The sequence below is a fragment of the Arachis hypogaea genome, chromosome 13, assembly GCF_003086295.3.
Source record: "Arachis hypogaea cultivar Tifrunner chromosome 13, arahy.Tifrunner.gnm2.J5K5, whole genome shotgun sequence".
Classification (NCBI taxonomy): Eukaryota; Viridiplantae; Streptophyta; class Magnoliopsida; order Fabales; family Fabaceae; genus Arachis; species Arachis hypogaea.
This window is the reverse complement of record NC_092048.1, coordinates 132,389,850-132,403,418: the sequence shown is the minus strand read 5'-3', so window position 1 is coordinate 132,403,418 and position 13,569 is coordinate 132,389,850. Positions and strand designations below refer to the sequence as shown.

General features: G+C 39.1%; 1 protein-coding gene across 1 annotated transcript; it reads right to left on the bottom strand.

Moving 5' to 3' along the window:
- Positions 1-1,798: 1,798 nt before the first annotated feature.
- LOC112733657 (probable E3 ubiquitin-protein ligase RHC2A) lies at positions 1,799-4,087 on the bottom strand. Its single transcript, XM_025782695.3, has one exon. It carries the CDS (start codon positions 3,360-3,362, stop codon positions 2,205-2,207), a length of 1,158 nt encoding a protein of 385 aa, XP_025638480.1. The 5' UTR covers positions 3,363-4,087; the 3' UTR covers positions 1,799-2,204.
- Positions 4,088-13,569: the final 9,482 nt, after the last annotated feature.

Sequence of the window (13,569 nt, the reverse complement as noted above, 5' to 3'; positions counted from 1 at the left end):
TATTATTATTATTATTTAATACACCCAAATCTGAAATCTTGGAAGTCAAATTTGAACTACTTTAAACTAGCACAAGTTCCTGGTATGATAAAACACGGGAAAATTTGGAGTTTTGGACAGTAATAACAGTATGGTTTGGTCTTAGAAGGGTGGTATACTGGTACGCATCTCATATATCCGTTCCCAATTTTCAGATTATTTTTAAAAAAAATAAAACTGAAATTTGCGGGGGTTACAGAATATGCATATTTGATCATTTGGATCCTTAAATAGAGGTAAAAGCATGTGCGTAAATTATTGGCAGTTGAATGGCGTGCGGGGGCAAAATCAAAGTACCCACCCAGCATTGCACGTGCAATTATTTGCTGCTTCTTCCGCTCAAACCCAACCCCCCCCCCCCTTCTCCTCTTTTCTCCTTTATTTTTTTCCCTCTATACCCTTTTTTAATTTTTTTTTCTTGATTACCTTAGAACGCCACTCCCCATTATAACCCCAACCATCTTTTGCAACCTCAACGTGTACAACTAATGAACTCTCCTGTTCTTTTGTGCCATTTATTTTTATTTAAAAATTTAATTGTGACCATAAGCGGGATTTTAAATAAATACACAATAATTATATGAAAAATTAAATTTTGTATATATTTTTATATTAACTTTTTTAATTAGTAACTTTAACATGTACTTTAAGAATATATATTAGCTAAACTCATTAAAAAGTTTCATATTTATCGATATATAAATTCTCTTCTTGAACTAACTTAGGTTAGTTTAATAGTTAACGCACTAATTAACCAGCTACAAACTTTTAATTACACTGACTATGAAATTTCAGGATAATGTTTAAAGCATCCTATTGCTTATTTCACTTGGTAGTTTTTTTTTTTCCCATACAGTCACAACATGAGTTGAATGTTAGCAACCGCTTCTAGGAATTACTAAAGAAAGAAAAAACGGTCCACGCTGGAACCTTTTCAGTTTTCAAGTTTCCATGAGTTATTATAAAATTGTCACTTACAAAGGCAATAAGATTATAGGTTGGTTAAGGCTAATAAATCCAAAAGTAAAAATAAATAAATAAATAAATAAAACGCATAGCTGAAATTGAAATGGGAATGGTCAAGTGGTTATCTTAGTTTCCGTCCAACTCTTATAATAACTAGAAAGTGGACAATACTGTCAAGGAAAAAAAAAATCTTCAGGTCATCATGATAATATTCTCTAATGAAAGCACAACAGTTAATCAAGACTATAAAAACACAGTTGGTGTGATTAAAGAACGATACACGCATATACGTTTATAGAGAAACCTACAAAAACTTTACCAACTTGAGCTTTGTCTGTTGGCAAATGTCCACGCCCAACTGTCATTGTATAACTAAATACAGAATCCTAGAGTGTGGCAAGGTTCATTGCATACAAATGTGATATAATCCCAAAAGCAAAACATTATTAACATGCAAATTTGTAAAACATACTTTACCTTGATTGAAAGGAAAAAGCAATAAGCTAATTCTTTCAGGGTTCAATTCAGAACAACCTCTTACCTGATTGAACAGAATCCACAATTGAATCCTCCTTTTCCTCCAATGACTAGATTCATTGTTTTTTGTAGTTGGACCACAATAAGAACCATTTTGTAGTCTGGCTATATAGTAGCAACGAATGAATTGCTTTTCGCTGATTGGGAAAATTATTCAAATGAATCATCATCATCAACAACAATCAATTTAAAGCAGGAGTGGCTTACCATGCATTTCAAGTTATGGATTTCCATTGAGAAAGATAAAAAACAATAATGAGAAATAATGACATGTATCTATATTCTGAAAGATGATAAAAAGTTTACTGAGCTATGAACTAGAGTTTGAGCAACATAGAAAAAGGAGAAACATAGGAAAATGAAAAAACAATATTGAAGGTGCTTCTTGAGCTTATCAATAATCAAACTAGATCAAAAGATACTTATCTACTTGATTGTCCCCCTCTCCAAAATATTATTACACAAATACCCGCAAAGGTTCTCCTTCGTCTATTCCACTCATCTAATTTGGTTTCTGCCATTGCTGTGTGGTGTCCCCCCATAAGCGAGATGTAGAGTTTCAGTGTTTGATTGCATTGCATCTGGGACCCGGACTCAAATTCCATTATATATGTACATTGAGAAAAGAACACAACATCTGAAATCTTCAAGATAGAATCCTTTCACCATGACCTCATTCCACTGTTTACATCCATAGACCATGTCCTTCTCGAGTGTGGAGAGTGATCCACGGTTCGAGAACGCGATGAGCTCCCCCTACCACTGAAGCAACCAAACAAACTCGTAAAAAACCTCTGAAAGGCACCACTCTGCCGCCCTCGAGTTCCTCTAGAAGACCAAGAAATCCTCCTGGGCTCACCACCATTGTTAAAGCCACCATCCATCTCAGTATACACGACAGGAAGCTCCCTCTCAGCACCTCTCCTCCCACCAGAGAATCTCCCAACAGCAAATCCTCCACCGGGGAGCCTCCAAATGGTCAACCCAACATTCTCATCCTCGGTCAACGCAACCGAGTGCCCCGACGATGACGGCGAACCGCTGCTGTTGCTGGGGTTATCGGATGGCAACTCGTGGCGGCAAACAGGGCAGGAATTGTGGAGTGTGAGCCACGGCAATATACAGTCTTGGTGGTATATATGCTTACATGGCATCTCCCTCACCGAAGTTCCCATCTCGAAAGCCTCTTTACAAACTGCACAGTGAGATTCCAAATCCAAGTGGTTCTCATCGATTTCGATTGTCGGTAAGGAATCAATGGCGGCTTTTGAAGCCGGAGGGTGCTCGTAACGCCCAATACCGTTGATCTCGATCTGAGACAGCTGTTCTAGAAGACGATCGAACCCGGATCCCAGCAGAAACTCTGACATGCTTGCCGGCAAGGGTCTCAGGCCCGAGCCGCCGCCGTCGTCATAGAAGAGCTCGAACCCGCGTCCCTCCCCTCCGCCGCCGTTGCTGTTTTCCTGAGACTCGGAGGATCCGCCGCTACCACGGAGGACGATGACGGGGTTGAAAGGGGAGCGGTCGCCGCCGTTGCGGCGGGTCCGGCGGAGGGCGTGGCGGTTGATGGCAGAGTTGTTATTGTGGTCGATGACGTTATTGTTTTGGTCAGAGGAGGAGTTGGGGCGCTGGCCAATCATGTACATGGCTGCTGCAGGAAATCTGCGACGGCGAGCGTCGAGGTTGACGGAGCGTGGCGGAGGCTCGATCTCCTCAACGAAACCGCCGTCGCAATCGGGACAAGCCACAGTGTCGTGCCTCCATACCCTGACAAATCGACTGCACCTGTAGCACCAATACGATGATGTCCCTGAAGACATGTATGTTTCTAGATCCAATTCGCAAACCAGATGCCGCTATGTTATGAAGCCCCAAAAAGACAATACCAATTTCAAAAAGGAGAGAGAGAGAAATCTGCAAAAAGTAGAAGATGCGGTTTTCTTTTTCCTCCTTTTCTTGTGGGAGGAGGGAGAGAGAGAGATAGAGGGAGTGTGTATGAAATGGGGTTAACGCTCAAAGATGAATGTGTGTTGTTGTTCTTCATCCATGGAGAGAGAGAGAGAGAGAGAGGGATGTGTGTGTCGCGTGGAACGAAGATAACAGCGAAACAGGGTAGTCCCCCTTTGTTAGCGTGTCACGAACGCTCATCGATGCAAGCCACGTGTCATGGTGCCGTTGGATCAGACCAAAACGACACACTGCTAAAGATAAAACGGTGGGGGCCTTGCCTTCTACTAGCCGAATGAGCCGTTTACTATGAGCGACTCAGGGTGAAGCCGGCGCGACATTCAAGCTTCTTCACTTGGGAGTTGAAACTGCTACTTAGGGATGTTAAATATTAACGGAGTTTTGGAATTATGCCATTACCAAATCGCACATTCTCTTTTCCGTAACTAAGACCACCAACCGGTTTTTCTTTTTTTGGATACAAACCCCAACTTTCTCTTTTCAACAGATTAAAAATTGGGTTTAAGGGTTTATTGGCAAGTTTAAAAATATTGTTTAATGTGTTTATTTATTATTAAAAAATATTTAAAATATTTTATGACAAGTGATTTCCTTGTAATTTTTTACACTCTTTCAATTAAATTAATTTTTTAGTGAGTGCAAAAACAATTAGTAAGTAGTCATTAGACTACTCATTAGTATTCTAAAAGTAGGTAGCGATTAACTTTTTCATTTTAAAAATAAGAATAAAAATTTATTTATTTTGTGTTTTCAGGACATAAGTTAAAATTGAAAACTAAACAAATTTTATTAAAAATATAAAAATTTTAATTTTAATATATTTATTTTATATTTATTAAATAAAAAAATTTAAAATATTTCAGTAAAATTAAATTTATATTAACTAAATTCTAAAAATAATTGGACCAGATCATGATGTTGCTCCTTTTGGGTATGTTACCACTTTGTTTTTTCGTCAAGCCATCATTTGTTCCAAGCGCCGTTCGGGCGTGCATTTACGGTGTTTTACTTTTCAATTTAAAATAATAAAATAATAAAATAACTCACTAAATAAAGTCTTTACAAACTAATGATCAGCTAATTCGGTATTGATAGACTTCGAATTTTTGCCATTTTGGTGCCACACGAAGCCCAAAAGAAAAGCTCAGGGAATCTTTTATAGTACATTAACGAGTTGCCAGCACCTTAAAACTTTGAAATTGAAAATCTAGGGACCGAGACTGTTTATGTATGAATAATTGAATATCGGGAGTTGGAAATTTTGGTGGAATATCCATTGATAGGGCATTATAACTCGTTTTTAATGTTATAATTTAACAGTCAAACAGTGTATATTATAGATCATTTATCAATAACAAACATTAAAAAAAATATTGTAATGTCTTGATATGTTATTATTTTTTAGGGTAATTTATGTAAATAAATTATTAAATGTATGTTTTCAAAACGAAGACGTAAATGTATTGTTTTATATATCTATAGAAACTGCTACTGGCAGTAGCGATTTATACAAATACAGAATTCGTTGCTACCAGCTGCGGATTACATTGAGATGTGGCAGCATGAAAACTGCTGTAGTCTGCCGCGGTTTTTGCTTGATTTGAGTTGGTCATAAACCGCTACTGGTTTATGTGTATTGGGACACGTACATAAACTGCTGGAGGCAGCAGCGGTTTACGTTAAGTATGAGTTTTGTTCTTTGCTGTTGATTTGCATTTGAGGTTCTAGCTAAATGATTTTTTTTTTTATTTGTGCAACTTTGTTGTCTTATGCCAAAAGCTAATGTAATGGAAAAATAAAAGTTATAGCTAGTGTCTGTTTAATTTTGGTATGAGCTATTTGGTGCACTTAAAGTTTGGAGGAGCATAATTTATTGAGCAAGTTCAACAGTATTAAGATCAATTATATGAATCACTTTTCACATTTCATCGACTCAATAATAGTTTGATTTGTCACAAAAAAAAAAATACTACTTTCAGAAAAAAATCTCATAAAAGAACTTTCTAGTAAGAATTTCTTAAAAACCATAACAATTCTAGTTAAGTTGAGGACTCTATATAATTCGCGCTATATTAAGTATCCAATCAGCAAATACTTCATAAAATAGGCCATCATTCGCTGCATAGTATCGCTATCGGGTGAGGCAAGCATGAAACTTTGTCCAAGTAAAACATTTGCATTCTCAACATTACCAACAGCTATATGGTTTGCATAAGTAAAAAGCAAATGGATTAAGCATAAACCCCTTTCCTCATATTTAGTTACTTAAAATGGGGCATGGAGATTGATACCAGGGCATTTTGGCTAGTTTCACTGACCTTTTCTTTATTGTTTTAGGGTAGTTTCATGCATTTTCTTAGGAAATAAGCAAGTTTTGGGTAGAATTTCACTTACATCTTGATTCAAGCAAACATTGTGCACTTTACATGATTTCATGAGAATTATGCATGAATTAAATGACAAATTGGATGATGCATGTCTCATGACTTGGATTAGAACTTTGATGCACTCTACTACTTGATTTCAGGACAAAGGAAGCAAGGAAGAACCACGTTAACAGCCACGTTAGTCTAACTAACGTGACCACTAACGTGGAAAGGGAGCTAGCTTGCAACGTTAATGAGAAAAGCAATCGCCAATAACGTCCTCGAAGCCATCATAGCCCACGTTAAGAGTCACGTTAACTAAGTTAACGTGAACTCTAACGTGGAAGAAGAAAATGAAGCCAACGTTAGTGACACTCACCTTTGTCACTAACGTTGGACCAAGCTCATATTAGCATGTTAAGAGCCACGTTAACTCAATTAACGTGGACTCTAACGTGGGGAAGCAAAAGAATGGCCAATGTTAGTGACACTCACCTTTGTCACTAACGTTGGACTAAGCCACTTTGAGCCACGTTAGTTGCCACGTTAACGTGGACTCTAACGTGGAGGGAGCAAAGAATCGCCAACGTTAGTGACACCCACCTTTGTCACTAACGTTGGAATGAACCACTATGAGCAACGTTAACTCCCACGTTAACTTAGTTAACGTGGAAGCTAACGTGGAGGAAAGAATGATGAGCCAATGTTAGTGACACTCACCTTTGTCACTAACGTTGGAGATGGCTATCACTACCACATTAGAAGCCACGTTAACCTAGTTAACGTGAACTCTAACGTGGGAAGTAGGGGCGTTTTGGAACGTTAGTGACAAAGGTAAGTGTCACTAACGTTCTCGAAGAATTGGCAAGTCTACGTTAAAGATCACGTTAGCCACACTAACGTGAACTCTAACGTAGGGAGAAAGGAGGATTCTCAACATTATTGGAAAAAGTAAGTCCCAATAACATGTGCGAAGGACCAAGAGGCAACGTTAGTGGTCACGTTGACGCCACTAACGTTGAAGTTAACGTGGAGCATCCTTGGGTTAGGAACGTTAGTGAAAAAGGTGATTGTCACTAACGTTCTCGAACCCACACTTTCACTTAACGTTAACGCCACTAACGTCCTAAGCTAGAGTCCCTGCCTGCTTCACACTTTCTCTCTGCAAGTAAAGCTAAGCCCACTGAAGAGGATAACTGCTTCAAACTCAAGATCCAAAGGCCCATATCCAAGACTTGAAGAACCAACTAGAAGATCAGAAGAGTAGTATATATAGGGGTAGTTTTGAATTAGAAAAGGGAGTTGGGAATTTTAGTTAGCCTCTGTAATATTTTACTCTCTCTGCACTTCTAGTTTTACTTTTCATAATGTATTTTCCATCTATGCTTTCATTTCCCAGAGCTATGAACAACTAAATCCCTTTCATTGGGTTAGGGAGCTCTGTTGTAATTTGATGGATCAATAATAGTTTTCATTATCCTTTTTCTCTCTTTTCTCTTGATTTTACTAGAAAGCTTTCAATCTTCATCCCATTGAGTAGTTATCTTGGAAAAGAAGCTATTCATACTTGGATCTCTTCTGAACCTTGAAAGAGGAATGAAGAGATCATGCTAGAATTGCTTTCTCATGTTGGACCAAATTGGGGTTTGGGCGGATATGGTGACATATAATTCTCCCAATACTTTGATTTGGAAATACATGTGGTATAATCAGTGACCACACTTCATCTCTTCTCATGAGCAATTAGACCAAGGAATTAGCTATTGATCTGATTTGAGAGATTGAATTACCAAGGAATTGGAATTCAATCACTTAAGATTGCCAAGGAGATCAATGAATGCATTGATTGAGGAAGAGATGAAAATGAACTTGATCCGGAGAATGCAACATCTCCTAAGCCCAATGAACTCCCCATTTCTGATCTTACACATTCTCTTTAATTTCTGCCATTTACTTTTATGAGCATCTTCCCCATTCCCATTAAAGATTCTGCAATTTACTTTCTGCCATTTACATTCAGCTCTTTCTTTCCAGCATTTACGTTTTCTGCCATTTACTTTCTCGCCATTTAATTTTCTGCAAATCTCAAACCCAATTTCTGCTTAGCTCAACTAGAACATTCTTCCAATTAAAGTTGCTTGACCAATCAATCCCTGTGGGATTCGACCTCACTCTATAGTGAGTTTTTACTTGACGACAGTTCGGTACACTTGCCAAAGGAAATTTGTTAAAGGACAAGTTTCCATGCATCAAGTTTATGGCGCCGTTGCCGGGGATTAATTTTGTATCAACAATGATTAAATTGGTGGATAACTAGATTGAGCATTTGTTTTTATTTTGTTTGATTTAAGTTCATTTGAGGAATTTACTTTCTGTTTAGCTATTTTCTTCCCTTTCCCCTACCCATTTTCTTAGTTGTTTACAATTCAGTCACTAACCCACTAACTGTTTGATATATTGTATCACTCACACTAACAGCATTTCTGTAGAAATTACTATCCACATCTATCTTTCTTGCTTTTGCCTTGTTGGTTGTATGACAGGTAGAAGAAGCGGGGCTTCAACTTCCTTTGATTCTGAACTTGAGAGGACCTTCCTTAGATTAAGGAGGGAAGCAAGAGGAAAGAGAGTAGTTGGTGCTGAGGAATAGGAGGAGTACTTTGAAGCAGACATGGATGAGAATATGGAAAACCATCATGAAGAAGAGGCTCACAACCATGGCAGAGAAGGTCCATCGCATCAGGCTGGGCAAGAGAGAAGAGTTCTGGGTTCTTACATCAACCCAAACCCAGAAAACTGTGGGAGTAGCATCCAAAGGCCAAGCATACATGCCAACAACTTTGAACTAAAGCCACAGCTCATCACCCTTGTTCAGAATAATTGTTCATTCGGAGGAAGTGTCCAAGAAGACCCCAATCAACATCTAACCACCTTCCTGAGGATATGCGATACTGTGAAGTCTAATGGTGTTCATCCTGACACTTATAGACTACTTCTGTTCCCTTTCTCACTCAAGGACAAAGCATCTAAATGGTTGGAATACTTTCCAAAGGAGAGTTTAGCAACCTGAGAAGATGTGGTGAACAAATTCTTGGCAAGATTCTATCCTCCTCAACGGATCAACAGGTTGAGAGCTGAGGTACAAACCTTTAGGCAGCAAGATGGTGAGACTCTATATGAAATATGGGAGAGGTTTAAGGACCTGACAAGAAGATGCCCGCCAGATATGTTCAATGAATGGGTGCAGTTGCATATTTTCTATGAAGGTCTTTCTTATAAATCAAAGAAGGCAGTAGACCACTCATCCGGGGGATCTCTGAACAAAAAGAAGATCATTGAGGAAGCCATAGATGTCATTGAGACTGTAGCAGAGAATGACTACTTCTATGCTTCTGAAAGAGGCAACACTAGAGGAGTGATGGAGCTGAACAATATGGATACACTGCTAGCCCAAAACAAACTTATTACCAAGCAGCTGGCTGACCTCACCAAGAAGATGGAGAGGAACCAAGTAGCAGCAATCACCACCTCATCAACAACCCAAGAGGGGGGTAAATGCAGAGGCAGAGGGTGAGCATGAACAAGCCAACTACATTGGAAACTCACCCAGGCAGACCCATGATCCATACTCCAAGACCTACAACCCTGGTTGGAGGAACCACCCAAACTTTGGGTGGGAAAATCAACAAGACCAAGGCCAAGATCAGAGACGCCACAACCCCAGCAACAATGCAACTCACCAACATTCCACACAGAGATCATATCAGCACCCACCTAACAACACACCTCAACATCCATACCAAAGTCAAAATGGCCCTTATCATCCTTCCAATCTCAACTCTCCATCATCGAAAGAAAGACTATCAAGGATTGAGACTCTACTTGAAGGCATATGCAAGGAGATTCAAGATAACAAGGTGTTCAAAGAGGAGGTGCGAGCCAATATCAAGAATCAGGGAGACACCATCAAGAGGCTGGAATTTCAAGTGGGATACCTATCTGAGAAGATTCCCAAACCTACTGATAGCTTCCCAAGTGACACAGAAAAAAATCTGAGAGGTGAAGCAAAGAAAGTCAGATGGGAAGATTGCAAGATGGTTACTATAAATGATAAGGAGACTGAGGAAGAGCTGAACAAACCATCAGAACAATCTGAAGATACATCAACAGGAAAGCAGGAAGAGAATCCTCAGGAAACCACAATTACGCAGAAAGAGTTGCTGAGGCTCTATGCACCCTTTCGCCAATTACTAAATGGTGGTGTAGAAAAGAGAATATACTCAAGGTTTCTTGACATATTTGCATCCCTCCATGTAAACATACCATTCATCAAGGCTCTCCAACAAATGCCCTCATACATCAAGTATATGAAGGAGCTGCTGACCAGGAAAAGCTCACTCAAGGAAGGACAAATCATAGTGATGAACATGGAGTGCAGTGCTCTCATTCAACCAGAGCTGCCTACAAAAAAGAAGGACCCAGGGAGTTTTCACATCCCCTGTGCCATAAGAGAAACAATGTTTGACAAAGGACTCTGTGATCTGGGAGCAAACATCAACTTAATGCCTTTATCCCTTATGAAGAGGCTGCAAATCAATGAGCTGATGCCCACAGACGTAGTCATCAGGCTGGCGGACAAAACTCAAAAACAAGCAATTGGAGTGGTTGAAAACGTGCTGGTAAAGGTTGGGAACTACTTCCTTTCCATAGACTTTGTCATACTGGAAATGGAAGAAAGTCACATTTACCCAATCATATTGGGAAGACCATTCTTAGCTACAGCCAGAGCGCTCATAGATGTGGAGCGAGGAGAGCTAATACTGAGGATACATGACGAACAACTCACCTTCAATGTCTTCAAACCCTCACAAGAAGCAAGTCAGGAAGGTAAGGAACTAAGGGCAGAGCATGAGAGAGTAATGGTGGGAGAAAAAAGCATTGAAGCACAAGCTATACACCCTGGAATTCCTTTGGGTGATGAACAAGAGAATCAGCAGCTGTCACAGCTAAAGGAAACTCAAGTGGAGCCAAAACCACCAGAATCATATGAGACCAGCAACAAAATCCCCCTAGGAAAAGAGACCACAAAGAGCAGGATAACAGCAAAAGAAACAAAGAAGAAGATACCAAGGAGATGGAGGAACAAAAAGATCCCTACAGAAGATTTCTCTCCAGGGGATAAAGTGATCTCAGCTTACTTCCTAGATATCCCACCTCATCTCCCCACCATCCCATCTCAGTTACCTAAGGTTTTCACCATCAACAAAGTTCTCTCCCTAGAACATGTGGAGATCATTGATGAAGCCAATGGATATAGGTTTACTGTAAGAGGGGAATATTTGAAGCATTACCAACCACCCTGACAAAGGAAGAACGTCAAGCTAGTGACGCTAAAGAAGCGCTTCATGGGAGGCAACCCATGTTTTACATGCTTTTAAAGTAGTTAATAAAGCAAAGTTCATGGATCGCAAATCAACTTTGATATATCCCTGAATAAATCCTTTTATGCAACATATAGTGAAGAACAAGTTTGGTGTTCAAGGCACACTAAGAGGACATGAATGCAACTCATAGCATGTCACTCTTAGCACCTTGAACAAATCATCTTACACCACATTGCCACAAACTAAGTTTGGTGTCACCAAGGTTGCATATATGGAAATTTAATTAGTCAGTTGGTTTGCATTTGTGAATAGCACTTAGTAGTTAACAACAAAAATTTTTAAAAAGTAGTTGATGGTTTCAGTGGCTAAGAGAAGGGGGGGTTTGAATCTTAGCCCCTTTTTGCTTGCTAACACTTGCTGGACTTAGAGGAGACTTTTCTGTTTTTAGCTCGTCCCTAGCCACGAGACTTTTTCATTTTGTCTCGTCACTTGGCACGAGACATTTTTGGTTTTTGCTCCTGTGCAGTAGAAAACAGAAATGGAGTAGGAGAGAAGGAAGATTACACCCAGATATATCCTGGTTCAGCTGCTAAGTGCAGTGCAGCCTACATCCAGTCTCCATCACAACAATGATGGAATTTTACTATAATCAACTTGATTACAAACTGTAAAGTGCTAACCCAACTTACAAGGGGATTCCCACAGAATCATGAAACATAACATAGATGAACAAAGAAACTCTAAGACTTCTATGGCTTTTTCTTTTAATTTTGCACTCTCTGCCTTTTTCCGCTCCATGGCTTTTTCATACAAACCTCACTGTTTGCCTTTTTCCATGAGACTCAAGACATGACAAAATTAAACAGAAAAATACTAAACAGAATACATTGAAGGAGAAGAAAATCTGTAAGCTTAGGTAGCTCTGAGAATCCTGTGCCTTGCACTCTCACTGCTTACTTCTAACTCCTTGCTCCAAACAGTGGTTGTTCTCCCTTTTTATAGAAGAGAGAAGCCTCCACACTTGAAGCCAAAAACCCAAGCCAACTTCTTCTTCCTTTAAGAAACCGGTTCGGCCACACAGAGAGAGAAGAGATAACCATGCAATAACCAACATGCAATTACCTCTAGTCCTTCCTTGGTCATCACTCTTCATCAATCCGAGCTCTCCATCCTTGGCTTGCTCTCCAAGATGGATTTCTGGCCCTTGATGCTTCATGATGATGATGACTTTATCTGCTTCAATCTCTGCCTCTACCATCACTTCGCCACTCTAGCTACTTCCTGTGGTGGTTGAGCAGAATCAAAGACAAGCCATGCCTCCAAGAATCTCACCTTGCTGGCCGAGATATTCTTCTTCCTTTTTGAGTATGAAGAGCTCAAGATTACCTCACCAAATCTAACCACATTTGGTGAATATCTTAGCCATAGCTCATTTTTATTTTAGTATGTTTTCTTGCCATCTTCATGATGGTCGTGAGACGAGCTCTATCTTCTTTTCAGTGAGTAGGTGTAGCTTCCATGGCTTCCATTATTTCCTGGTTAATGTCCGAAGAGAAGAAAGAGATGAGAGAGAATAAATAACTTGGAAAAAGTAATTCAATGTAAAAAACATATTACACAAGTAAAGGTTGCTTTTACTTCCCTTTGCTGAGAGGCGTGCATAGCTATCATAGCAATCAAATCAATCTTCTCTCACTTACTTATGTTCCCAATGCTTAAATTAACTTTGAAATCCTTCCAAGAAGTGAGATAGAATCTGTTGGAAGCATTGAGGCTTTGTTTTCTTTGCTTCATGGATTCGGACAAAGCATGAGGAATTCTCATCTCAAGTAAAAGTGGGCTTAGTGGCAATGATCATTTAATCTGGCCCAATTAATAACATTTGCTTTCCTGATGTATATTTTTCGAATCATGCATAGAGTAAACAGGAAGGCATTCATTTGGGCTTGTAGCAATAATAACTTAATCTGGCCCAAGTAACAACAATTTGTTTCAGCCACAATAATTCAACATCTAACTGAAATTAGTCATATTGGGCTTGCACCAGATTTTTATTTTTTGGCCCAAACTGAACCTGCATTGCAAAAATTAATTTAATTATTTTAATTTAATATCAATAATTTTTGCAACTGATTTTATTAATAATGTTTGATCATTACTTAATTAGAAATAGAGTTTTCCAAACTCATCAATCTCCCCCTTGATGACAAACATTATTAAAATTGAAATGGAAAGAAATTTTTAAAAAATTGAGTATGAGTACTCCCTTTGAAGGTTGAATTTCTCCTCCTTTCTAAATGTCACATGAC

Bases quoted from the DNA above. Each gene is read 5' to 3' on its own strand.
- LOC112733657 (XM_025782695.3), bottom strand. From the start codon at position 3,362: ATGTCTTCAGGGACATCATCGTATTGGTGCTACAGGTGCAGTCGATTT.